The sequence below is a fragment of the Loxodonta africana genome, chromosome 19 (assembly GCF_030014295.1).
Source record: "Loxodonta africana isolate mLoxAfr1 chromosome 19, mLoxAfr1.hap2, whole genome shotgun sequence".
In the NCBI taxonomy this organism is placed as follows: domain Eukaryota; kingdom Metazoa; phylum Chordata; class Mammalia; order Proboscidea; family Elephantidae; genus Loxodonta; species Loxodonta africana.
Window position 1 is genome coordinate 1821846 of NC_087360.1, and position 27340 is coordinate 1849185.

General features: G+C 42.4%; 1 protein-coding gene across 1 annotated transcript in view; it reads right to left on the reverse strand.

Annotated features, from left to right (window-relative positions):
• Positions 1–27340, reverse strand: part of PIWIL1 (piwi like RNA-mediated gene silencing 1) — a 33093-nt gene that overhangs the window by 5436 nt on the left and 317 nt on the right. The window contains exons 2-17 of the mRNA XM_003421248.4: positions 27113–27224; positions 16719–16844; positions 15997–16211; positions 15507–15628; positions 14345–14425; positions 13519–13716; positions 13001–13112; positions 9059–9185; positions 8730–8847; positions 8120–8234; positions 6797–6984; positions 6335–6407; positions 2548–2748; positions 2315–2418; positions 894–964; positions 584–737 (exon numbers count right to left, since the gene is read on the reverse strand). Coding sequence (XP_003421296.1) covers positions 584–737; positions 894–964; positions 2315–2418; positions 2548–2748; positions 6335–6407; positions 6797–6984; positions 8120–8234; positions 8730–8847; positions 9059–9185; positions 13001–13112; positions 13519–13716; positions 14345–14425; positions 15507–15628; positions 15997–16211; positions 16719–16844; positions 27113–27224 — 2117 coding nt within the window. The remainder of the gene's footprint in view (positions 1–583; positions 738–893; positions 965–2314; positions 2419–2547; positions 2749–6334; positions 6408–6796; positions 6985–8119; positions 8235–8729; positions 8848–9058; positions 9186–13000; positions 13113–13518; positions 13717–14344; positions 14426–15506; positions 15629–15996; positions 16212–16718; positions 16845–27112; positions 27225–27340) is intronic.

Consider the following 27340-nt stretch of genomic DNA (forward strand, 5'->3'; position numbering starts at 1 on the left):
TAGCACGCAGTGAGCCCTGAGTTGAAATAGGCCCTGGTAAGAAAATATCAGCAGTGAGACAAGGGAGCCTATTAGACAGCTGTCTTGAGATCGTGTGCAGTTTACTGCTCAAGGGCACAGACAAAGGCGTCTGTGGGTGAGTAGAGGACAGCAAACACCAATCAGGGTCTCCAAGGAGAATGAGTGCAGTGCTCAGATACGACAGTACCTCACCTGTGGCCCACCTCCTCAAGACTAAGTGCTCGACAGTCAAGGGTTCGTCAAGGGCACAGAGACTAAACAGGGGGCATTCCCAGTACACTGACGTACAGAAAGCATCAGTTAGGACTATGTGCAATATTTATGTCAAGAACCAGTTCTGTGAACGCCTCAGGTGAGAAGGACACAGACCCGACCCTAAAGGTGCCTGGGTTTGTCATCCATCTTCTCCCACCCCCTTGGAAAATCCCCCTTCCGTCACATCAAGCCTTACTGCACCAACAAGTTAGGTTCTCACTTACCTTTTCATCTGGTGACACTAGTTTCACAGATAAAAAGATGTAACTTTATGAAAAGGGAATGTTTTTATGATTTTCATGCTCACTTGTAACCTCTGCCAATAGATTTTAGGCAATCCAAGAACTGTGGTACTTCATAGTTAACCAATGTTTTCAGCTGACCGTCTCCTACACCGTCCCGGTAGACAATAATTCGACTAGGCATGTATTCATTGCAGCTATTCCAAGCCCTCAGAGCAGCTGAAACAAAGCCAGAATAGTTTTAAATAAATTAGCATTTAGGAAAGAAAATGGTACATTTCTCCAAAATTCCATTTTCCAATCACATAGCTCTTAGAATTGCTTCCTGGGACCCCTTGCCCACAGGCCAGCATATCAACACCACAGAAGACTAACCTTGCAAGCAGACCTTGAGCCCGTCCACCAGCTCTTGCCCTCTATCTTGAAATACACAGCGAGAGAACCAGCTGTCCAGAGAAAAGCTTGACTCAGGTGAGAATGCAAATATCTAGAAGTTTTTCCTAAATTATTCCATGATGGTTATTTTGCTCTTAGCAATTCGTGACCTTCCGTAAACTTTCTTTAAAGATACCTAACATCTCCGAACACTTTATGGAATCTTAAATAAACAAGTATGAAGATACAGCAGATTCCTTATAGACATCACAGACTAAATTTTCTTTTATTATAAGGCTATACTATAGTTCCACCTGCAGGGAAGAAAATCCAATTTAAACATACTACCCAGAGATGCCTCCCAGGCTGACACCTAAATACACACAAAAGTACACTCTTACTGCTGTGCTCTTGAGAAGACACATATTACATGTTTCATTTTTTTAAAAGAGAAAAGACTTGGAAACATTCATTTGTGAAACTAACCCATTAATTTACCTTCAATTTTCACTCTTTCCTAGTCTTGGCAATTCCCTCAGTTCTAAAGAAAGCACTGAGAAGTAATTTTATTATGCTGAGTGGAGTGGCTTTTCAAAACAAAATCAACATGAAAACTTGAAATTACATTTCAGTGGTCCATAAAAATGATTATATACTAAAGTTTTTAAGGATGCATTTAATGAGAAGCACAAATAATAAAACTAATTGGAAATTAGTCTGACTACTACAGAATATGAAGGCCATTAGAAAAACTTAAAAAGGCAGGTTAGCTAATACTTTTCCTCCCTCTGTTTTTGCTGGGTATATAATAGGAAAATTGGCAGGATAAAAACAATTAACCCAACAACTCCTGTACCTCATAGCCCCTTAGCTACCAGTCCCTGGGTTTATGTCTTCCTTCGCCTATGTCTAACAGGTCTTCCTCCCTTAAACTTACAGAATGTGAGCACGCTAAATGCTTACTCTGAGTGTATCATAATTCAGGACTCAGTGAGAGGATCGCTGAGTACCGCTGCCTGGTGAACACAGAGACCTGTGTGCGCGATCTAATATGGTAGTCGCCAGTTACATGTGGATGTGGCTTGTGTGAACTGAGGTGTGTAAAATAACATGCCAGAATTTGAGGACTTATAAAAAGAGAAAAGACTGCAAAAAAATTTTTGATTGCTGAAATGATATTTTGGATACACTCAGTGAAATAAACACATCTAAATTAGTTTCAACCGTTTGTAATTTTTAATGTTTTGGAGTTAGCTAACTGGCTGGCGTCTTCTTTCTGCTGGGCAGTGGGGATAAGCAGTGGTCTGCTCACCCCACCCTATCTAGAGTTGCCTGCCTCGCTGCCTCTCCTGTTGAACCCAAGCACTGACCCCAGTCATAAGCTCTGACCAGTTAATCTTTTGCTACCAAATCTCACTCACCGGGTCATCCCTTCATTGATGCTGGCAACAAATCCTGCAATTGACCTCCGTCCAGCTGTGGTATCATGGTAACAGTCAATACCAACGATCATTGCTAGCTTCAGCTTAAATTTAAAAAAATGGTAATTTGAGATATAACACAGCACTGAAAACACTTAAGAAGTAAATACTAATGAAAAATTGTTTTGTTTTGTCCAATGAAAGTTTTTATCTCCTAACACAGTCAGACTTACTGGCATGTCCACCCTCCAGAGCTCTCCCCCCATCTTGCAGTTCATCTGTAGGGCGATCTTTGTGGCAATGGCCATGACCGTCTGCTGCTTCCCTAAAGTGCGGGCCACCACACACTGACTGGGAGTAGGGCAATCCGTACATAAGTACTTCTTGATAGCATCGTACTTGTCCTTCCGATTACTGGACAGCAGACAGACCACCTGGAGACAGACAAACACTCTTATCACCACCAATTAGAAATGGCCATTCCGCTCAAGGTGGGGACAGCAAATCGAACCTACCTGTGGGGTACAACTGTCAAACACAATCATTTAGTGTTCATTTCTGCCACAAAGCTAATCAGTATGATATTAATAATTCTTAGATACTGCTTGTTATATTCAACTTAGTGACAGAGAACAGAGAAAAGTATCAGATTAAACAAACTCAACGCTGCACACCATTCAATCTTGAGAATGTAGTTCCATGTGTTCTATTAACGGCCCACAACAGCTTAGACATGGGGCCCAGAGAAGCACAGGTAGTGATACTTCCCAGAGGACAAGTGGAAGGTGAGTGGAGGGATCTACTCAGACTGTCTAGCTGCGCACAGTTCCAACCTACTCAGAGAGCCACAACCTGGCATCATGGCTATTCAATCTGTAAGGCTCTGGGCATCAGAACCGGATCTGACCTACTCAGAGAACCACAGCCTGGTATCATGGCTATTTAATCTGTAAGGCTCTGGGCATCAGAACCGGATCTGACCTACTCAGAGAACCACAACCTGGCATCATGGCTATTTAATCTGTAAGGCTCTGAGCCTCAGAACTGGATCTGACCTACTCAGAGAACCACAGCCTGGCATCATGGCTATTTAATCTGTAAGGCTCTGGGCATCAGAACCGAATCTAACCTACTCAGAGAACCACAACCTGGCATCATGGCTATTTAATCTGTAAGGCTCTGAGTCTCAGAACTGGCTCTAACCTACTCAGAGAACCACAGCCTGGCATCATGACTATTTAATCTGCAAGGCTCTGAGCCTCAGAACTGGATGTAACCTATTCAGAGAACCACAACCTGGCATCATTGCTATTTAATCTGTAAGGCTCTGAGCCTCAGAACTGGATCTAACCTACTCAGAGAACCACAGCCTGGCATCATGGCTATTCAATCTGTAAGGCTCTGGGCATCAGAACCGGATCTAACCTACTCAGAGAACCACAACCTGGCATCATGGCTATTCAACCTGTAAGGCTGTGGGCTTCAGAACCCACCCAATCAGACTACAAGTCGATGAACAATTTGAGGGACAAAACGGACTACCCGATCTAAAAACACCCCCCATCCAAGCCCTGGGGTTCCAGGTTGAAGCTTCTGGAGCTGAATCCAGCTAACTCATTACCGTATATCACAATTTGTAATTCCCAGAGTCTGATTTTCTTTCTTTTCTATAGACTTGGGTGTTGCCACCATTCCAGCTCACGTAAGAGCAATCTGCCTGTGGGACGGAAGGCTAAGAAAGGAACCGGAGGAAGCCAACTCGTTTTTTAGGATGAAAGCAACCTAGGGATGGTGTTTATCACTAACTCTGCCGCTGCCACCTTATTATCATGCAGCCTCCCAGGAGCTAAAGGTGACAACTCCAGGTGCAGGGGGAATTCCTTCTAGCACTCTATGTTCCACAGCTAGATGCCATCTTCAGAGTATATCCGTATGACTCTCTTCACATATAAATACAGAACTGAGAAATAAACTTTCCATTTGTTTACAGAAACAGTAGGAGATATAAACTCCTACTAACAATGATCAGTGAAATATCTGAACTTTTCCCAGCCCACTTTGTCTTTTCTACCACAGTTACAAGTAACGTTTCCCTCAGCACTCAGTTTTCATTTCATACTGTTGTCCTTGGGCAGAGCCTGAGTCTGAGGGAGAGTCTGTCCCACACAGCAGGAGATGGAGGCAGCACTCTGCCTGCTATGTTATGCTGGGCATGGGGACTTGGGGGAAAGCCAAGGCCCTGCTTCTCATGTGTGTGAAGGCTATGACACTGCTTCAATCCCACAAACACACAGGAAAGTCTTAGAAAGGGGGTTGGTGTGGGAGGCACCGGTGAGGGGTGCAAGGGAAAGCAGAACGTGGCCTGACCTAAGGCACTGTGGCTGTGTCGCGTGCAGGCCCTTCCCTCGGTGCTGGGGACACAACAGGAGCCAGGCCCGTGTCCCCTGTACTGACCGGGCTTCTATCTGCAGCAAGTATCCCATGGCCTTCTAGAGCAGCCTGCAAAGGTCCACAAGGAATGAGTACAAAACTGCACCAAGAGGGATGCCAGGACCTCTCTGACAGCCTGAAAAGCTCCTAGATTGAGATGAGTGGGATGGCATCCCCTCCAGTGAGAATTCACAAGATTGACTGGGCGTGGGGAGATGGACTGGGTCTGAGGAGCTGCCATCGTGAGCAGCAGCTCAACAAACCCTGACTGAGCCACTGGGCACAGTGCCTGGCCTTACATCTCATTTACATTTCAGATGAGCCCTGTGAGGAGACCACTCAGAAGAGGAAATAAAGCCCATGGGCAAACTGGGTGAGCCGAGAGATGACCTAGGGATTGAACTTCAGAACGTTTAAGGCATGTGACCACAGATGAAAACAAGACAAAAACCAAAAGCTGGCTCCAAAGACCTAAACGCTCAGAATACAGACAGAAATCACCCCTCATAACTGGCCGCCACAATCTAATTTTCCCTCTCTAATTCCCGGCCTCCTACACCTCCAGCAAGAATATCACTGGGCAATCAGACTCCACACCCACGAGTAGGACCTCTTTTTTTGTTTTTTCTGGTCTTCACCTGCCTCTCCCAGGCCAGCACTCATTCACCTGGATGGGGGAGTGGAGGGGCAAGCACACATGCAACAGTACACTCAAAGAGAAGGTAAAAGGTAGAATGGCTTAGGACAGTGACTCCAGGTGACTCGGATGGGTACCCGATGAAGCTTACAAACTTCCTGGTTTTGAGCAGATGTGCATTCTTCCACAAATCTCACTACGCTGTAAATGCTGCATTTCTATTCAATTTTACTTCTTAAAGGACTCCTATTTTTTTTATCAGGTTCTACGTGCACTGAACAACTGAGAGCTGATGCTCACTTTAGGGCCTTTGTTTTCTCCAAATTTTCTAGAATAAACCTTCGTAGTTAAAACAGTTCCGTGATGAACTCTGAATAATTAAAACCTTTGAGTCAGAAGAACTGTTACAATGGCTTCATTTCTCTCCAACTCTTCTGACCTTTTGCAGTGCACACTAACAAGCTCCCAGGCGCACAATTAAAGCTAGCATTAGTTCAGCTGCCTTAAGGAGGTAAATACATACGTAAAAACTGAGAAAGCCGGAACCTGTGTAAGGCAGAAACCTGCCAGAGAAGGAAAACTCAAGTATTTCCCATTAACAGAGAGCACTAGAAAAGCGGTAGGACAGCACACTCTCAACAGCGGAAAACTTGTGAGACCCGGAAAAATAAGGCAGTCCCGCTGAGTTTCCGTTGTCACAGGTTTCACCGTGTATGTGTACATATATGTGGCTAGTTTGGGAAATGATAACACTTAGAAAATGAACTCAGTTCTAAGATTTACAAATGCTCCTTTTAAAACAACTCATTCACTAAAAACTGCCAATGTATCGACTGTGATGGCAAACGATCATGAAGATGGCTCAGGCCCAGGACTGGGCAACGTTTCATCCTGTTACACACGGGGTCACCATCTCGATGGCGACTAACAATACAAGTCAATTAGGTACTTACTATCTGGGTATCTGATGTAACCTTTTGCTGTAAGACTCGCAAATAGGCTTCAGTTCTATCGTCTACTTCAATCCTAGAATGAAAGTACAGAATCCAACGTTCAGAAAAAGGAATAAAAATGGGACGTGCATAAACACTTCTCTGTAGATTACAGCACATGAAACACTGCCATCTAAGAGAAAAGAAAACATCAAGAATCACCATGTAGGCAAAAGGCTGTCTTCTAAGACACACGACGCCACCAGCTGAATTTCCAGCAGGTAGTCTGGTGGTCCTACTTGCTCTTCCCTCCCACCCATCAAGCTACTAGAACACACTTGTACACCCACATGATAGGAGCCAAGTCAACTCCGTAACATCAGCTTCTCCCTGTTTTTCAAACGCTCCATCGCTCCGAGTTCTCCTGACTCTCCAAGTGACTACCGGTCAGGTGGCAAAGTGGACAGGCCTTGACAGACTTACATGACTGCCTTTTTCATCTGTATGCCCATGGCTGGCGTGACTTTAAACAGGTTTTGTATCAATGAATTGGCTGCTTCATAATTCCTCCGCGTGTAGACCAACAGCCAGTTATCTAGTGGCTTGACGCTGATCAGTGGAGCGCCTCTCGTTTCTTTTGACCAGTCTGCAAATTGTGGATTGTAATCAAACTAGAAGAAAGATCAGACACACTGTGAATTCCACTGTAAATCGTCAGTGGTAAAGCCCAATGTCTTCAGCAATTCCATCGTGGCGTATTTTAAATCTTAGAATACAACTCTTAAACCTGATAGTCAGGGATGAAATGTCCTCAAAGGCAGGAAAATAACGGAAGTTTGTCCATAGGATGATGTAATTTTACATAAATATAGTTACAGTCACAGCTGCCACTCAAGGACTCACCTGTGCCTTGTACCCTCCTGCTTTAGCTGCATTTTCCTCAACCATCTTTAGAATTTACAAAGATAGGTTTTCTTTTCCTCATGATAAAGATTAAAAAAAATTAGGCTTTGAAAGCTACCCAACTTTACTGAGGTGTCAGAGACTGAAAACGAGCTGTAAAGACATCTGACAGCAAAGCAAAAAACTATCACAAACTCAGAGCACAGCAACCTGGTGGTATTTATCACAGAGGAAAAGAACCTGGTGATTTCCACATGCTCTACCCGCCTCCAACCATGCCTGTGCAGGGAGACACACGGGGATTACAATAAAATACTCAGTCATGTGATTCAACTGTCACTCACTGAACATTTAGAAAGCAGGAAGGGCAGAGTTTTCCCTCAAAAAAAAAAAAAATTAGTTTTTGGCACTTGAGGATAGCTTCAATTACATAAAATTTTTAGCATACTTGCTTTTCCTTTTCTGAAGATAAAATATAAAATGCAGCACCGTATTTAATATGTATCCCTACAAACAAGTGCTTCAGGCAAAATGAAGTCAAATGAATTGAGATTTTTTCATGTTAGCGACAGGCAAATCATCAACTCAATCAGGCAGTCAGAATTCTTCTACGCCTCAATTTAAATAACTCAGATTATTATGATATAATTAAGCCAGTTTTTAGCTAAGTTTTACAGATTACTTCGAGAGCCAAGCCACAGGCTACATACTCTCTAGTGCTTAAACATTATGACCCATGTCTGAAGTCCTAGGTTGCTGACATTCGCTGAGGGAGAGTGGAGGCAGCAGGGGAGGAAAGGAAGGTGGGAGAGGACTGTGCTGGCAGGTAACTAGGTTAATTCCTACTTGCTTTATTGAGAATCTGACGCAGATCTCACTTGACAACTGTAAAAACTGCCTTACTGTTTTTCCACCTTGGTGAATCTTTTCTGTTGGCAAAATTCTTCCTGAGAAGGACAGTAAGTTGGAGTCAAAGCTCAAACCCCAGTCTCGAAGCTCTCGCTGCACGTTGTCATCTCTGTAAAGGTAACACATTTATACGCCGCTCGAGAAACAGCAAAATTAAGAGACATAGGCACACAGAGACCCACTCCAGTGTACAAAATACGTATTCCCTTCAGGACTGAAACCCTGGTGAGCATGTCGGCAAATGCACAAGCACAATCCACTTTTCTCTCATCGCCTCTGTTTTCCTTTGTGACGTCTTTAATTTAAAGCTCTGATGCCCACTGCTACCCCCAAAGTAAGCCACTTGGTATAACAAAGGCAGAACAGACTGGCCTGAGAGCATTTCTTTCTATTCCATTACCATTTTCTAGTGGAAGAACCAGAAGGCCAAGGACCACAGTCTAACTTTATTATTTCCTGACAAATGGTAGCCTCACAGGGAAACACAAACCACAAACCTCCTCAGATACTTTCCATCACTCCCCCAGGAAAGAGCTACTAGAACCCACAGAAAACACCAAACACAAAGCAAAAACTATGCCCCAGGGAAATGCAGCCAACTTACTTGTGAATATAATCGATGAGTCTTCCTACTTCGCGCTGCCTTTGTTCTGGAGTTAATCTTGTATGGACAGCTAGGTCTTTCATTACGTTAAAATCATTCCGCATTTTATCAGTTAGACCTTTAAATAAAACATTAAGGTGCGTGTTAAAGAAACAAAAGTTTAGTAATATTTGGGATGATGAATCACAACAATTTCAAAGAAATGATGCAGTTTTAAGGTTTTGCGGGGGAGGGTGTGGAGAGGGGAAGTAGAGGACTGCCTAAGGACTGCGGGGGCAGAACGGGCTAACAGTCCAGTGGCTTCACTCCCAGCTCACATCCCACAGTACCTGTCAGGTAGCAGAGCTCAGGAATGAGCATGGCAGGTCCTGGTAACGAGCCACCAGGGCCCCTCCTCCTCTTAGGCTGACTGACCAACACTGGTTGTTTCAAGTCCGTGATTTCTTGGTTATATTGCTATTCAAGGGGAGAAAGGTGCCACCATTCATAGCAAACGCCTTTAGAAACATGTCAGTGGGCTACAGTTTTGTTTTGTCTTTAATTAAGAATTTTTGCAACAGCTAGGCTAGTATCAGTTTCAAGTTTAAAAATGTACTTTCAATCCCCCTAAAACAGGCTGTGAGTACCTTGCTCTTTTTCCTTGAGTCTTGACTCACGGGCACAGTTCTACTTGTTTCTTCTTTTCTTTCTTGGTTTATAAACAGCCCTTCTCCACAGCCTCGTTCCTCTAAGACCACGCGTACTCTGGTGAGAACTTACTTATGAGAGGAGCCTCCCTCTAAGAGTAACACGGGAGGGGAGCGGTTCATGCTACAGGACGTTTTTAACTAGGAAAACGTCTTACAGAATCCTGACACTTTCAAGAAGCCAAATTTCCAGTGAGTGATATTAAGACACGCCACCTTAAGACTCCCTACATGCATGCATGGCATAAAATAAGGTTTTAAGGCCTCGATTACTGCACCTACGAGATGAACTCCACCATTTTAGAACTGCAGCAGGCTTCTCGAGTTATCTTCATTGGAGCTCTGGCCTCGTGATTTAAAGACCCTTTTCACTATCTTCTCCTTTATTATCCTAACAATCTCCTAACTTCTTATTTAATTTACCCATACCTTTTTATTATGATAAAAAAAAACCCACACATCTCAATAGGACATTCAAAAAAAAAAAAGGGGGGGGCAGCACGATGGCCATTTTTTTGGTCTCATTCTCTCAGCAACAGATGGAGAGGTGCCTGCCTGTTCTTTACTACTGTCACACAGAAAGGTCCCAGCTACCCTGCCTCATGAATTAGGTCATGAATCTTAATTCGTTGATTTTGTCCTATATTGAGCTCTTTGCCAATCATCAAAGAAGAAAGTTGATTTTCTCATTCCAAACAACAAAATTTAAAGGAAGGCACTCTTATCTGACCGTTCAAACCCACCCAGCAGTGCCTCGGGAGACAGGCCTAATGATCTACTTCCGAAGGGTCACAGCCTTGAAAGCCCTACGGAGCACTTCTACTCTGACACACGTGGGTCCCCAAGACGGAGACTAATGACAACTCCACATTTTAAGACAGTGTTCTTTTTATTAGGGGTCTGTCAACAGCCACCCTCCTGACAGCACATCGACTACCTGGGTGCACACACCACAGCACAAGCATGGCACTCATTTCTGCTCTCACACCCTACCTCACTAAAAGGCCTTGAAGGCAGAGTTCACAAGTATACAACTTTGGGGTTCCCTTTCTGTGTTCTTAGGGCCTAAACAAAAAGGCTGTCAGTTCTTTTAACACATCTCCTACATCTAAAATATCCAAACCACACTTCTGTTTAGTATCACTGTTAAACCTTTTGTTTTAAAAGACCATTGGCCGTAAGCTTCCCTTCCAAAAAGGCCCTTCTGCCTCTAAGTCTTTTCTAGATGTTATCTTTAATCCCAAATCATCACTTACTATCAAAACTGTATCTGTACCAGGAAGCCCTAAGAATGCCGTGACTCCAGTTATCTCAACCCCACTCCCTTTCAACTAATTGTACCTACTAATGTAGGGTCGCTATGAGTCGGAATCGACTCGACGGCAGAGTTTGGTTTTTGGTTTTAATGACACTGGCTGTCCTTGGCTGAAAGAGCTCCTTCCCTGCAGCAGGGTCCACTCGGGACCCACAGAACAGACGTGAGCACAGTGTTTCATACAGGGAGGGAGGCATGGGCAAAGCTCAATGGTTAGGGAAGGCGGCCAGTGTGGGTGACAAGCAAGAGATGTGGATAGAGGAGCAGGCAGGGTCCTCTCTGCATAAAAACCTTCACCCTTAACAAGACACAGGCACAATAGGAAGCCACTTAACTGTTCTGGGTAACCTCATATTCGTATGAGTTTGAAAATGGATCAGAAAGCAGCAGAAAAGAACACTAAGAGACTAGTCAGATGAGTTGGAGAAACGGAGCGCTGAAAGAAGATGACAGCTACTAAGAAGAGGAGAAAAATGAAGGAATTTCTGATAATAAGGTGGAGTGATGGCATTTGACAAATAACTGGTTATGGAAAGGTGAGGGAGAGAGGCAGTGGCGGTCTGAGGGTTGACTTCATTATTCATTTGTTTGTTCATTTCACAAACATCTGAGTGTCTACTGAGTGCCAGGCACCGGGGACCTATGAATAGCAACATCCCTGCTTGCCGACCTGCATGCAGAGCAATCAAGAGCAGTAACCGGGGGGCTGGCCTGGGGATATCACCAGTTCAGAGCGGGGCACATGTGAGGTATCTTTGAGACAGACAAACACTTAGGACAACAGGCAGGTGAGCTTAGAGACGTCTGGGCTAGCACTGGAAACCTGGGGAGCACTACCACACTGTACCTGAAGCCTGGGCATGGTGGAGACTTGAGATCACCGGGGGAGCAAACACGGCAAGAGGGTCCTAAGGCAGAAGCCATTCACAGGAGGACACAATGGCATGTGAGACTTAACACCAGTCAGAAGGGAGAACTTTCCCAGGCCTTGTTTCAGGTTTAGGTCACATTTTCAACCAAGTACCCTTAGTGCTGACATGCATCAGCTGCTCCCACCCAACAGTGGTTATTAAGATACCACAGAACAAAGCTAACACCCACTTTTCAGACCAGCTTTGACACCCAGCAGAATCCAGGAGGCCGGGGATGAGTCCTTAAGGAGTTAAGAGGTGGAATCAGCAGCAGGGAAATCAAGCCAAGATGACACTTGCTTGTTTGCAATCTACCAAAATAAGACTGTCCTTAACGCAGCCTCTCAGTCACCTCCCTGCATAGTGGCATCTGATTTTTCATTTGCAGCACTCAGAGACCAGGACATACTAGACAACCAGCAACAAGACACTCCAAAGGTCACTAGTCAGACAGCACTTCTGACAGCAGACACAAATACACAAGAGCTCATTTATCCAGCTTCACAGAAACAGCAAATATTCTACTGAGAAAAAGGAAGATAAATTTCAGCATTTCAAGGACAAGCTTTAAGACTGAGAGTTTTCTAGAAATAATTTTCCTGTACTTTTCAGAGAGCACATGAAGTGGAATGTGTCCCCCTCAGGACTGAGGGGCCAAATCTGCTCTCTGAATACTGACAGGTGTGAGCATCCGTTCCCAGGTAAGCATTTCACCTTCTAGCAGCTGCTCTTTCTCACTGCTGTTTGCCTCTGGCACTCTTTTCAATCTGGTGATTACTGTGCCAAAAGCAAGAGACGTCTTTGTAAAACCAGGGCTGGAAGATCACCCGGTCAGCTGACCTAGCCTATGTGAAATAAATAAGCCTGCCTAAATTACATCAACCCATAAATCAAAAAAGTTTTTACTTAACTGATATGCAGGAGATCTACCCCAAGTGGTATTCAAGGTTCAAAGGTCTTTAACCCCCTTCTAAGTTAAAGAAAGTGTTGATTACAGGGTGAGGGAGGGTATGGCAAGCTGCTGACTCTCACTGTGTACCCCCTTATCCTACCTATTTGTCCTCCGCATGCTTCAATTCAAAAGCAACCTTTCACTCTACTGCAAAAGGGAGCCAGGACAGGGCAAGTCTCATTATGTGAACTGTACCAAACGAACGGCAGCATTTTCATAACCTTGTAACAGGCGATACTGAGCTGAGCTCTGACAGCCCTAATGAAGACAGGCAGCTTTGTACAACTTTAAAAATGCCACGTTTCAAATGCGCACAAAGTGTTAACAAACTCAGCTGAAGATATTTCAGAATTCTATTAAAATCTTCACATTTCATACTAAAAAGATAAAAAACATTAACTTCATACCTTCCTGTAGTACTCTAAAAAGCTGACTTCCGAGCCATCTGCTTTCTTAAAGGTGCTCTTTGGATTCTGGTCCCAGTCAATATCGTCCACTCTGTATGTCTTATTGTTGTACCTGTGGAATGATTGAGATTTGGTTTTTGATTAAAATGTGTAGCTATAATAAATCAGACTGTATGTTGTCTCTATTTCAATTCACCTAGTAATACGCAATGTGACGCAAAGAGGAAGGGCAAAGAATTTCTTAATACTATGCCAGATGGATGGGAGACACTAACTGACTAAATACTATCAGAAAATAAAAACTGAAACGAATAAAAATCATAAAGATGCTTGCCCTTCCCAGGTAAGTAAGTTCCCCAAAACACGGTTCTTGAGAAGGGTGACAAGCATCCCTCCCCCCAGTTTCATGCTATTCCCAACATTCAACTGTAAAACCCACTTTCCTATCTAAACTCCAGGACTAAATTGCCATATTATCTTGCAAAATGACTATTTCCCACTTTAGAAAGCAGTCTTACTTGGTAAGAACAATTAAACCTATTAGCTCTTTAGAAACTTGTTCTTGAAATTTATGTTCTTCGGTTTGATGATACAAGTTGAACATGAAATCTAACACAGTTTCACTTCGAAGGACTTTGTGGCTGACATCAGTGCAGAGCATAATGTTGTTTTCGTACTGAAGAATCGAAGTCGTGAAGCCAGGCCAAATCACCAACCTGTCAGGTGAGAGGGGAGTGAGGACCAGGCCTCTGTGGATAGCTGGACACAACTTAACGTGCCAGGTCGAGTTTTTCACCTTTATTAACTGGGTCTAAATTATTTGTGGTTGAGTCAGTTTACTCATTTCTAGGTTTTCTGGTTCCAGATAAAGACTTGTGTATAAGACCTTCAACAATGAATTCACCTGTTAATTTATAACTTCTATTTTAAATGAATATGCTGACTGGTGTTATTATGCTGTTCCTTACACTGGCCTAAGACTTGAAATAGTTGCCAATCTAACTGGAAAACACCAACAACTATTATAATACGTTACTCGGGCTGCAATTCTGATACAGCAGAGCAGGTTTTGAAACAATCATGAGCTTCTGATGTATTTTATTACTTGAGAGCAAAACGCAGGCTTAGAGCTGGACAACCATTTATGTTTCTCCAGTGACAGGTAAGTATCACGGGATTTTTTAGGAAATCTAAATCTTCCAGAATGTGTCTTTATTATTCAGGCAAGTTAAATGTCCACTTAATGTGATGGGTACCATTTAAAACCCATGTTGCTAAATTTGATCACGTCTACTGAGAACATCACTTTCAAAGTTTGTGATTAATTTCCCACTTCATACAAACCTATGATTTGGAATATCAATTGGGTCGCTCGGGTTATAATAATTCCGTCCAATTTGTTGCAAATTCATGATCTTCAGAAGTCTAGAAATAGAAAGGTCAGAAGAGTTAAAGAGGAGTGAATACTGATAAGTATCTCTAATACCACAGTCAGAGTGGCACGTTGTACAGAGTGTGGGTCAGCAAACTGGGCCCACGACCAGGCCTGATCTGGCCTGTTTGCTGTTTACGTATGGCCAATGAACTAAGATGGTTTCTACCACCTTAGCTGACTGAATAAAAATCAAAAGAGTATTTCCTGACATGTGAATTACATAAAACCCATGTTTCCGTGCCCGTCAATAACATGTTAGAGAAGCACGGCAGGATCAATCCTTTACACGCTGTCTGCAGCTGCTTTCTGCCATCAGAGTACTGAGCAGTGTCACTAGAGACCACGTGGTCTGCAAAGCCTAGGAGATGTGCTATCTGGTCCTGCACTGCCCAAGTGTGCCAAACCCTCGTTTAGAGAAAAAAAACTTCAATCACATTAACTCAAAGAAGTAGCTACCAAAAAGAAGTGTGCAGTCATCAGTGACAGAGAGCTTATGACAACCTATAAAGGCAAATTACAAATGTGTCACTCTCAGGCCAACTATCAATATACCAGTTTTGGCCTCATTCCAGATTGCTTCTCATGCAGAAAAAAAATCTTTGCAGAACTTTGGGTTTAGAATACACGGTGTCAACATTGAGAGCAGATTAAGAGCGTGTAGTATGTCTTCCATGATGGAACAAGAAAACCAGAAGAGCCTTAAGCCTGTCCATCTTTCTGACCAGGCAGCCATTTGTAGGGGGCAGGGGAGGAATGGGAGAAGAAACAAAGTTAGTGATAAGCTCCTGAGTATGTGGATTCTTAACACAAGTTCAAATAGTATATCCGAGGTCTAATGTCAACACAAACACGGGGAGTTAAAGAATAATACTTGCTAGAAGCAAAAAAAAAAAAAAAAAGTTGTATTATCAGTAAACCGCACCTTAAAACAAATAAAATTTAAAGTAACCCGATAATCCTAACAACCATCGTAGAACCTACATGACAGGCATATAGGTATTCACAGGACAGTTCTTTCCACTTTTCTGCATGTCTGAAAACGTTCTTAATGTTACAAATTTACTACCATACCTCCTGAAAATAATATTATAGAACTGCAAACAAGTTGGGGACGTGGGTGGAAGCTCGTTTGTTAACGTGATCGTTATCCTCACGTGCTCTCCGTTTCTGGTCTGACTAAACACTTCCGTGACCTGAGGCAGGAGGATGGAAAACCAAACTTTCAATTGTTAACAGAAAAACGAGCCCAATCACATAAAGCCTGTTTAGTATGGCAATATTCTCAAGCACAGAAAAATTTCAAATGGACTTAAAAAAAATTAAGAACGCCAGTCAGAAAAGAGTGGTTTGGTTTGACTCCATATACTCCATGAAGTTACTTAGATGGGTTTGAGAAGGATACAGTAATGCCAAAAGTGCTCTCTGGGTTTACTACAAGTCCTATCAGATAGGAGGCTCCCGAGGTCTCTCTAAAAGCTATGGTAGCTACCCCATACTGTGGCAAATCCACTTTGAAGTAGAAATCCTCCCCCTCCCCATCCATGCACATATTTCAAATAACCTTGTGTTGTAGTCTTTTAGGTAAAAACAATATCGTTCCATCAAAAGCATGACACCTTCCAATTAAATCTTCATGTTGAAAAAGAAGAGCTGACCGGAGTCTTCTGGCTTCCATCAGAGGATTATAGTCAATGTGATACTGATATAAGGCCCATTGGGGACGGGACGTCAATCGAAAATGGTTTGTGCTGAGCCTTACTATCATACCTGAAGAACCTGTAAAAGTCAGGCAGAATCTGTTAACAAGATGCCAAGTTCGTCCTTCTGTTCCATGACAGGGCAGATGGTTTGGAAAGAAAAGGCTCAGAGCAGCGGACAGTGTGTGAGCTTTCACGCGCCGGGACTCTGGGACCACAGTCCTGCCCTATCTAGTTAGGTGATGCCTAAAGCAGCACGCACTGAGATGTTAATCTCTTCACAGGGGGCATTTATCAAAAACCAAACAAATCTCTTTATGGCAGAAAATTTTAAAGAAACAACAGTGATCTGTGTAAAATCTAATAAAACATGATTTCAGTGCTGCTAAAGTCATCTATGACCTGCTTCATGAAAGCCATCAGGAAAGGAGAGGAAAATAGAAAAGGGATGTGGGATCCATGACCAAATGTGCTTTTTCTTCCTAGTGAACACATAAATAAACAGGTAAAATAAAATGCCTCCATTTCCTGTCCTGTGTACTTGACAAATAATCCCATAAAGCTGCATTCTTAACAACTAACCTACCTGTTTTTGACTCTTTAACATGGTCGAGGTTCTGCCTCGTATTCACTCCGAGATCATGAAAGTCTCTACGACGGCCTCCTCTCTCTGCTAACGACAGCTCCTGAAATCCAGCGGATATCTGGAGTTCTTTAAAAAGAAACATGAAAAGCATACACCTAAGCAATATGAAAAATAAAAGAGGACTACATCAAGTTCAAAGGCTACCGAGGTACTAAAGATAATACATAAAGTCGCCGTCAAAATGTTCCAAGTGTCTGCTGGCCAGAAAGGGAGAAGAGTTCCCTAACTGTAACTTCCCCATAAAGCCTTCCTTGTCACTGCCCTAGTCAAACCCAGCGCTTCCTTACAAGACATTCACACCTCATTGCAGCACTTATCATGTTCTCGGGAACCCTTTAAAAAGCCAGAAACGACCTCTTCTGTCTCGCACCCAGCCCTAAATACAGTCCTCCTTTAAAAGACCTAGACAACAGAGCAGAGATTCAAGGACTCAGGAACATGCTGCTGACTGGGAATCACTTCCTGTACTATGGAACCCTGCCACAATCAAGAGTCAGCCTTAATCTCAGCACGGTCCAGTGTGCCAGGATGCACTGATGGCCACAGAAATTAGCAATTTATAAAGTTTAAACCTATGACCTAGATTAAAATGTGAAGTCCTCACTATTTAATGCTCTCAGGAGCCAGCAGAGGGACATATGCGCCTGTGCACATCCCACCACCATGATTCTGTAACACAGTTGAGCTTCTGTTTCATAATTACTCCGACATCGTGAAGGTCTCTATGACCTCCTCTCTTGGCTAATGACAATTCCTGAAATACTGGGATAGGTAACAAGGCATTTATTTAATTTTCATTCATGGTTAGTTCCAAAGCTGTGGCTACAACAGCCTAAACGAAGTCACTCAGTTTGCAGGAAGTGTAAAATTAAGACTCTCAGATTAATGGTATGATGCAAGACAAAGAACGAATATGGGCTTTGCAGGCTAAATGTTAACATTCTACCTGCGTTGAAGAGACTGTTAGCTGCCTACTCAGTGACCACTCTCATTTTTCTTAAAAAAAAAAAAAATTGGGGCAGTAATGTACCTAATAAACCAGGACTTCCACTCTGCCTGCAGCTCAGATGGCCTAAGAGAATTAAGCAGAAATTAATGGGTAAGACTTCTGGAAAAGCTACTTAGGAGCAGAGTCAATAGCTGGCTTGTGCCTCTTACGTTCTTTATGCCCCTCGACCAGCCAATCTTGCCTGAACTCTGGATACGATGGCGGGAGCTTAATCAGCCATTCTGAACCAGAGGTAAATCTTAATGATGAAAACCATGGCCTAGTCCAAAGAATTGGTTCTCTTATGACCACAAAGACCAGAACTAGCCCAGAATGGCCTACCTTTGGACTTCTTCAAGAAAGCAATAGTGGCTTAAACAAGATACTTCTGTTATTTACAAGTTACTTAACAGAAGCTTCAATTTCCTCAGCTGAAAAAGATGAACATCGCAGGCACGTAATAAGTTTTAAATGACAATACGGTAAGAAAAGCCCTTTGAAGGTGCTAAAATACACTGCGCTCCTGCACCCCACGAGTTGTAGATGCTCCATTTTAAAATCCTCCAAATTCGTAAATGTTCATATTTGCCTCCCTCTGTTAACTTTTTACCCCAGACGCTTTCGTTACCATGCGTAAGTATACTAACAGGGGGTACAAATACAGAATCCAACCTGACCGTAATGATGGGGCAAGAAAGCTTGATTTCAATTTTTTCCTGAAAAATCTGAATTTGCCTTAAAAAAAAATTCAGACCTGAATGCAAAAATCTAATGACAAATATATGAATATACACAATGAGGAAGTCTGTTCCCCTCTCTACATCGAATGCTGCTATTATTACATTTAGCTGAAGCTTCATTAGCTGTCAGTCTGTAAAGATGACAGATTTCTGAATGGGTAAGATCAGAAACCTTGCCTATTCCACCTTCCATGCAGCTGTGGACTAATTTATTGTAAACAAATAGGACCTTGCCACTATTCTATTTTAAAAAATCTTTCAGTGTATCCACACACTGCGACATCCCACTTCTACAGAATGAAAATCAAGATCCTAAACAAAGCTCCCTTAACGATAAGTCTGTTAAACTTGTCATATTAATTTCTAAAATGCAGCAGATACTTCAACATTTACTTTGACATGCATTCTCATATACAATCTTCACAAGAGCACCAAAACATCACATAATAGGGCCTTGCATTTGCTATCCTTTATATTATTTAACAGAAATAATATGGTCTACTGTGCTGGGAATGGCAAATCGATGAGGAATGGCATCACATTCATCATCAAAAAGAAAATATTTCAAGATCTATCCTGAAGTACAACACTATCAGTGATAGGGTAATTCCCATACACCTAAGACAATTTGGTACCACAAGCCTACAAGGAAGACCAGTTAATATGACTATTATTCAAATTTATACATCAATCACTAAAGCTAAACATGAAATTTAACATTTTCACCAAACTCTGCAGTCTGAAATTGATAAAACATGCCATCAAGATGCACTGATGAGACTCTGAAAGTTGCTCTTGAACACAGAGTAGTCAAAGTGAACAGAAGAAATGAAGTAAAAGAGCTGAAGAGAAGATTTCAAAGGGTTGCTTGAGAAGACAAGGTAACATATTATAATGAAATGTGCAAAGACCTGAAGTTAGAAAACCAGAAGGTTAGAACATGCTTGACATTTCTCAAGCTGAAAGAACTGAAGAAAAAATTCAAGCCTGGAGGTGCAATAGTGAAGGATTCTATGGGCAAAATACTGATGACACAGGAAGTATCAAAAGAAGATGGAAGGAATACACAGAGTCACTACACCAAAAAGAAGTGGTTGATGTTCAACCACTCCAGGAGGTAGCGTATGATCAAGAACCAACGGTACTGAAGAAAGAAGTTCAAGCTGCACTGAAAAGCGAAAAGCAATGCTCCAAAAATTGATAAAATACCAACTGAGATGTTTCGACAAACGGATGCAGGGCTACACGTGCTCACTCGTTTATGACAAGAAATTTAAAAGTCAGCTACCTGGACAACCGACTGGAAGAGATCCCTATTTGTGCCCACTCCAAAGAAGGCGATCCAACAGAATGTGGAAATTATAAAACGGTATCATTAACATCGCATGCAAGTAAAATTTTGCTGAAGGTAATTCATAAATGGCTGCAGCAGTGTATCAACAGGAAGCTGCTAGAAGTTCAGGCTGGATTCAGAAGAGGACATGGAATGACAGCTATCACTGCTGGTGTCAGATGGATCTTGGCTGAAAGTAGAGAATGCCAGAAAGATGTTTACCTGCTTTTTTTATTGACTATGCAAAGGAACTCAACTATGGGATCATAATGAATTATATATAACACTGCAAAGAATGAGAATTCTAGAACATGTGATTGTGCTCATGTAGACCCGGTACATAGGCCGAGAGACAGTCCTTCGAACAGAGCAAGGGGATGCTGCATGGTTTAAAATTGGGAAGGTGTGTGTCAGGGTTGTATCCCTTCACCATACTTACTCAATCTGATGCTGAGCACATAATCCAAGAAGCTGGACTATATGAATAAAAACGTGGCAGCAGGATTGGTGGAAGACTAACAACCTGTGATATGCAGATGACACAGCCTTGCTTGCTGAAAGTGAAGAGGACTTGAAGCACTTACTTATAAAGATCAAAGACCACAGCCTTCAGTATGGATTACACTTCAACAGAAAACAAAAATCCTCACAACTGGATCAATAAGCAACATCGCGATGATCAGAGAAAAGACTGAAGACTGAGTCAAGGATTTCACTTTACTTGGATCTATAATCAATGCCCATGGAAGCAGCAGTCAAGAAATCAAATGACATATTGCAGGGGACAAATCTGCTGCGACAGACCTCTTGGCTGTCAAGTGCTCCTGCAGCAGCAATACCATGAGTGGCTGGCTGTAACAAATCCTCTCACTGCTGAGCCTGAACTCAGGCAGCCAGCTCTAGGAGGTGGCTTTCTCTCTCTTTTGCCTCTGGGGGTAGGGTTCTTGTCATCTATCTTCCCCTGGATCAAGGAGCTTCTCAGCCCAGGGATCCCAGGTCCAAAGGATGCACTCCACTTCTGGCTCTTCTTTCTTAGTGGTAGGAGGTTCCTCTGATCTCTGCTCGCTTCTCACTTTTATATCTCAAAAGAGATTGACTGAAGATAAACCTAATCCTATAGGTTGTGTTCTGCCTCTTTAACAATTGCCTTTAATCCTGACTCATTAACATCACAGATTCGGAGTTACAACACATATGATAATTATATCAGACCAGAAAATTGAGGACTACACAATATTGGAAATCAAGTTGACACACATACTGGGGGGACATGATTCAATCTATAACGTTCTACGCTTTGGTCCCTTAAAGTTCATGTCCTTGCCATATGTAAAACATTTTCACCCCATCATATCATCCCAAAAGTCTCAACTCCAGGTACAAATTCCATCCTAGGGCAAAATTCCTCTTCATCTGTGAAACCTAGAATACAAGTCATTTGCTTCCAAAGTACTATGGTGGAACAGGCATGAAGTAGACATTCCCATTACAAGAGGGAAAAATTGGGGAGAAAGAAGAGATAGTGGACGCCAAGCAAGTCCGAAGCCCAGCAAACAATTTACATTAGCTACGAAGGCTTGAAAATAATCCTCTGTTCTCTGAAACCATCTAGAAAGTGACTCTGCCCTTCAGACTCTGGGTGTTAGCCATGCTCTCTGGATTCTGGGTGGAGGCCCCTCAGCCTTGGGCTTCAGCTCTGCGTTCCAGGCCCACTGAGATGGCAGCTCTGCTCCTCAGCTTTGGGCAGCCCTGTTCTCCTAGCCCAACTGAGTGGCAACCTCACTTCCTCAGCCTCAGCAGGCTCCATTATTATGCCCCACCCCCTCAGCTTGGGCAGTGCCTATGCCCCTGGCACTCATGAATGGCGACCCCACTCTTGAGGTTGAAGATCTGACCCTTTGAAACCTAGGAGGCCCCACCCTTTGAGACCCAGACATGGTTCCACTCTGAGAGCCCAGAGGTCTTGGCCCCACCCATTGAGAGTGAGGCAGCTATTTCCTGTACTGCATCTCTTTAGCTTCTGCTTCCTGGTTCCTTGGCCTCTCAGCTCCTTGGCACCTTGGGCCTCTTGGGCTGCCCCGGCCTTTCTCAGTCAAGTGTCATAAAGCTCTTTAGCTCCACCATAAATGCCCAGTGCCATACCACTCCACCAGTAAGCCTTGGCCTGAAGGCACTCAGCTCTCTCGCTCCATGGATTGGCTCCTGCACTGTCTCACGCCGGTCTCCTGGTTCTGCTGTAGCTGTTTCTCTGCTGCTGCTTCTCACTGTCTGTGCCGTCTCTGTTGTTACAGCTCTCCTCACTCCTTCTGAGCCCTTGCGGGAACTTCCTTTGACGTCCATGATTCCACCAACCGTCTCTTCAAGGCAATCTAGGCTTTTATTATTAGGCATTTTAAAACTCTTCCAGCCTCTACCCATTCAGTTTCAAAACCACTTCCACACATTTTAGGTATATGTTAGACCAATACTCTGCTCTCAGCACCAAATTATGTCTTAGTTATCTAGTGTTACTATAACAGAGATACCACAAGCAGATGGCTTTAACGAACAAAAATTTATTCTCTCACAGTCAAGGAGGCCAGAAGTCTGAATTCAGGGTGCCAACTCTAGGGGAAGGCTTTCTCTGTTGGCTCTGGGGGAAGGTCTTGGTATCAATCTTCCCCTGAGTCTAGGATTTTCTCAGCACAGGGACCCTGGGTCTAAGGACACGCTCCATTCAGGGTGGTACGAGACTGACTCAACATACAACCTAATCCTATAGAATTTGTTCCGCCTCATTAACATAACTACCTCTGATCCTGTCTCATTAACATCAGAAGAGATTAGGATTTGCAACACACAGGATAATTACATAGGATCACAAAAAGGAGGAAAACAACACATTAGAAATCACGGCCTAGCCCAGCTGACGCATATTTTGGGGGGACACAATTCAATTCGTAACAACCTTTTTAAAGTGTTAAAAAGCAAAGATGTTACTTTGAGGACTAAGGTGCACCTGACTCAAACCATGGTATTTTCAATTGCCTCTTATGCATGCAAAAGCTGGATAATGAATGAGGAAGACTGAAGAAGAACTGATCCTTCTGAATTATGGTTGGCAAAGAATATTCAATACTTCATGGACTGCCAGAAGAACAAACAGGTCTGTCTTGGAAGAAGTACAGCCAGAGTGCTCCTTGGAAGCGAGGATGGCGTCTTCGTCTCTCTTACTCTGCACATTATCAAGAGAGGTAAGTCCCTGGAGAAGGACATCATGCTTGGTAAGGTAGAGGGTCAGCAAAAAAAGACCCCTGATGAGATGGATTGACACAGTGAATGCAACAAGATCGCGCATAGCAATGACTGTGAGGATGGTACAGGACCAGTGTTTCATTCGGTTGTACGTGGGGTTGCTACGAGTCAGAGCTGACTAGATGGCACCTAACAACAACAACAACATTACTTAATATGTGCTCTGCTGTACTGTGTTTGGTGGTTCAAACACACTCAGGGTCTGCAAGAGAAAGACCTGGCAATCTGTTCCTGAAAAGATTACAGTCTAGGAAATCCTATGGGGATTCCTGCTCTGTTACATTGGGTCATCACTATGAGTTGAAATCAGCTTGACAACACCTAACAACAACGTATTATTTAATCCTTGTAATGACCCTTATCTATAAAGGTAGACACTACCTTTTTACAGGTGGGGAGCTGAGTTTCTTAACATAAATGTAACCACATGAATGACTGGTTAAAAAAAAAAGTTATTAATGAAGATTGGTATACAGAATGTTTAAGAAATCAGGTTTTACGATTTCCTAAAATGTTATTTGTATTTTGAGGGTGCATTATAAAGAAATGTTTCTTACATAGTTTCAAGACGTCTTTTAGCACAAAGTTTTACCTCAGTGAGATCTTGCTGTATACACTGAACATAAATGAGCAACAAAACTAACATTCTAAGCTTCAGGAGAACTGAGGTATCAAGATTAGGAGAAAAAACAAAATCCTATAAATGTAAGAGATTGGTATGATATTTTCAGGTGCTGTCGAGTTGGCTTCGGCTCACAGCAACCCTACGTACAAAAGAATGACACTGCGCCATCCTCACAACTGTTGTTATGTTTGAGCCCATTGCTGTAGCCACTGTGTCAACCCACGTCATTGAGGGTCTTCCTCTTTTTTGCTGACCCTCTACTTTACCAAGCATGATGTCCTACTCCAGGGACTTAACCCTCCTGAAAACATGTGCAAAGTAAGAGACAAAGTCTCAGTATCGTCACTTCCAAGGAGCACTCCAGCTGTACTTCTTCCAAGATAGATTTGTTCATTCTTTTGGCAGTCCACGGTATATTCAATATTCTTCAACACCATAACTCAAAGGGATCAATCCTTCAGTCTTCCTTATTCGTTGTCCAGCTTTTGCATGCATATTGAGGTGACTGAAAATACCATGGCTTGGGTCAGGTGCACCTTAGTCCTCAAACTGACATTTTTGCTTTTTAACACTTCTAAACACATCTTTTGCAGTAGATTTGCCTAATGCAAATACACTGTTTTCTTGACTGCTGCCTCCATGGGTGTTGATTGTGGATCCAAGTAAATGGAATCTTTGACAACTTCAATCTTTTGTCCATTTATCATGATGTTGCTCATTGGTCCAGTTGTGAGGATTTTTGTTTTTTTTTTTATGTTGAGGTGTAATCCATACTGAATGCTGTGGTCTTTGATCTTCATCAGTGAGTGCTTCAAGTCCTCTTCATTTTCGGCAAGCAAGGTTGTGTCACCTGCATAACACAGGTAGTTAATGAGTCTTCCTCCAATCCTGATGCCCCATTCTTCTTCACATACTCCAACTTCTTGGATTATCTGCTCAGCAGACAGATTGAGTAAGTATGGCAAAAGGATATAACCCTGACTCACACCTTTTCTGATGTGAAACCACACAGTATCCCTTTGTTCTATTTGAAGGACTGCCTCTTGGTCTATGTACAGTTTCCTCATAAGCATGGTTAAGTCTTCTGGAATTCCCATTTTTTCACCTTGTTTTCATAATTTGTCATGATCCACACAGTTGAATACCTATGCATAGTCAATAAAACACAGATAAATATCTCTCTGGTATTTAAAATTTAAAGTGATTAATACCCACAAATATATTTCGTTAAGCACCGTAACTTAAAAAATAAAACATCTTGTAACAGAAAAGTAACACACGTAATTGGATATATAAAGTGACAGCAAAAGGGCCCTAGTCTTCTAGTCTGACTCTTGCAATCTATTTCCCCTTGAAATTTTCTGCTGAGTATAGGTAACATATACAGACATGTGTTTATTAAAAACATAAAAGCTGTTTTACAACTTGTTTTCATTTATGTTGCTCAGATGGTTCTTACATTCTAGAAAATGGCTCAATAGTACCTATTGTGAAATACAATAGTGCTGCCTTTATTGATTAGGTGTTTCCAGTATATTGGTATTAAAAGTGTATGTAATCCCTGACGGTGCAGTGGTTAAGTGCTATGGCTGCTAACCGAAAGGTCAGCAGTTCGAACCCATCAGGCGCCCCTTGGAAACTCTATGGGGGCAGTTCTACTGTCCTATAGAGTCACTATGAGTCGGAATCAGCTCGACAGCAATGGGTTTCTGTGTGCGTGTAACCCCCGTACATAATCACATTGCACTTATCCAGTCTTTGTTGGACACTTTCCCATGAGTGGAATCTCTGCTAAAAAGATACTGTTACAGTTTCTATACACCTCAAAATCCCATTTAAACGTTAGAACAATTATACAAGCCCTCTGGAATGCAAAGGCCAATATCACCATACTAACTGAGATTGACCAAAAAATAAAACTACAGAGGATAAACAGGTGAAATATGTTCCTTCTTAATTTACATTTAATTATTAGGCTTAATGTTTCATTGGCCTTTGTATTTTTCAGTGCATTTTCCTTTCATTTCTTTTATTCATCTTTCTATCAGCTTGTTAATTAAAAAAAAAAAAAAACAAAAAAAAAACTCATTGCTGTTGAGTCAATTCCAACTCACAGCAACCCTATAGGACAGCGTAGAACTGCCCCATAGGTTTCCAAGGAATGTTGGTGGATTCGAACTACAGAACTTTTGGTTAGCAGCTGCAGCTCTTAACCACTGTGCCACCAAGCTCTGTGTGTCAAAAAATTAGCCATCTGTCATTTTCGGTAAATTTTCTGATTATTATCTTCAGACATTGATACTTGTCATAATTCAGTTTATACTGTTTCAGGGTTATTTTAACATTCATTCATGGTTTCTGCTGCTTATGGATTCCACTAGTTAAATATTTGTGATACATGTAATTTACTATAAGGAATAAAACAGGGAGCCAGCTTTGTTTTCTAAACAGCCAGTTGCCTCAACACTGTTTAGTGAATGGTCCACTTCCCAGGCCCACTCTAGAGCTGAAATGCCAACTTTTTTATAATAATTTGCCATTTGTTTGTGGGTTCTTTCATTAATGTTTTTTCCCATATCAAAACCAAACCTATTAACCATAGAAGAATCTTTTACCAGGCATCCAAAGAATCCATTTTTGCAATAACACAATGAAAAGGCATAATCACTGGAATCAAAACGGGCACTCCAACTCTACCAGCTGTCCCAACTTTGGCCTTAGTTTTTTGCATCTAAGAGACTAACCAATACAACACGTGCGAAATTGTTATTTTATAAATCAAAGTTACAAGTGTTACAGTTGGTCCAGGTTTTAATGAAGCCATTAAAGACGCCAAAAAAATGTTCTAAAAATGCTTTATTAATGCATAATAGACAATATTATGACTAATTTAAAATTTCATCACTTGGTAATAGCTAACGTGGGACCCTGGCAAGGATATGCTCTTTTTCTTTTCCGGGGGAAATGAAATCCTATGGCACTGCGCTCAGTAGCAGGCTATGCAGCTTGAGAGTGATTGTCTTCTGTTGTCGGCGTGTGCCATGGAGTCCATTCCAACTTGAAGTGACCCTATTAAGGACAGAGTAGAACGTCCCTTCCCCGTAGGATTTCCTAGGCTGTAATCTTCACAGGAGCACACTGCCAGATTTTTTCTTCTGTGGAGCTGCTGGTGGGTTTGAACCGCTGACCTTTTGGTAAGCAGCTGAGTGCTTAACCACTGCACCAGCCAAGACTCTTTATCCCTTGTCTACTAGACTTTGTATATTAGCTACTATCTCATGTTTAATACCACACACACACACACACACACACACACACACACACACACACACAGTCTTTTTACTTTCTCTTCACCTTGTGACTTGGCTGTTGCTCCTACTGGTCCTCTCTGGCGTCCACGGCCAACTAATTCCCCCTCTGTTGGTGGCTGCTGAGGTCTAGGCTGGATATAACCAGGTGGCTGACTCTGCAGTTATTTGCATATAAAGAACAGCATTCTTTTTAGGTCACGAGATCACAGATAGAGAAATAACTAATCTTAAACAAATCTAAAGCATTCAACCAACACTAATCTAAATTACT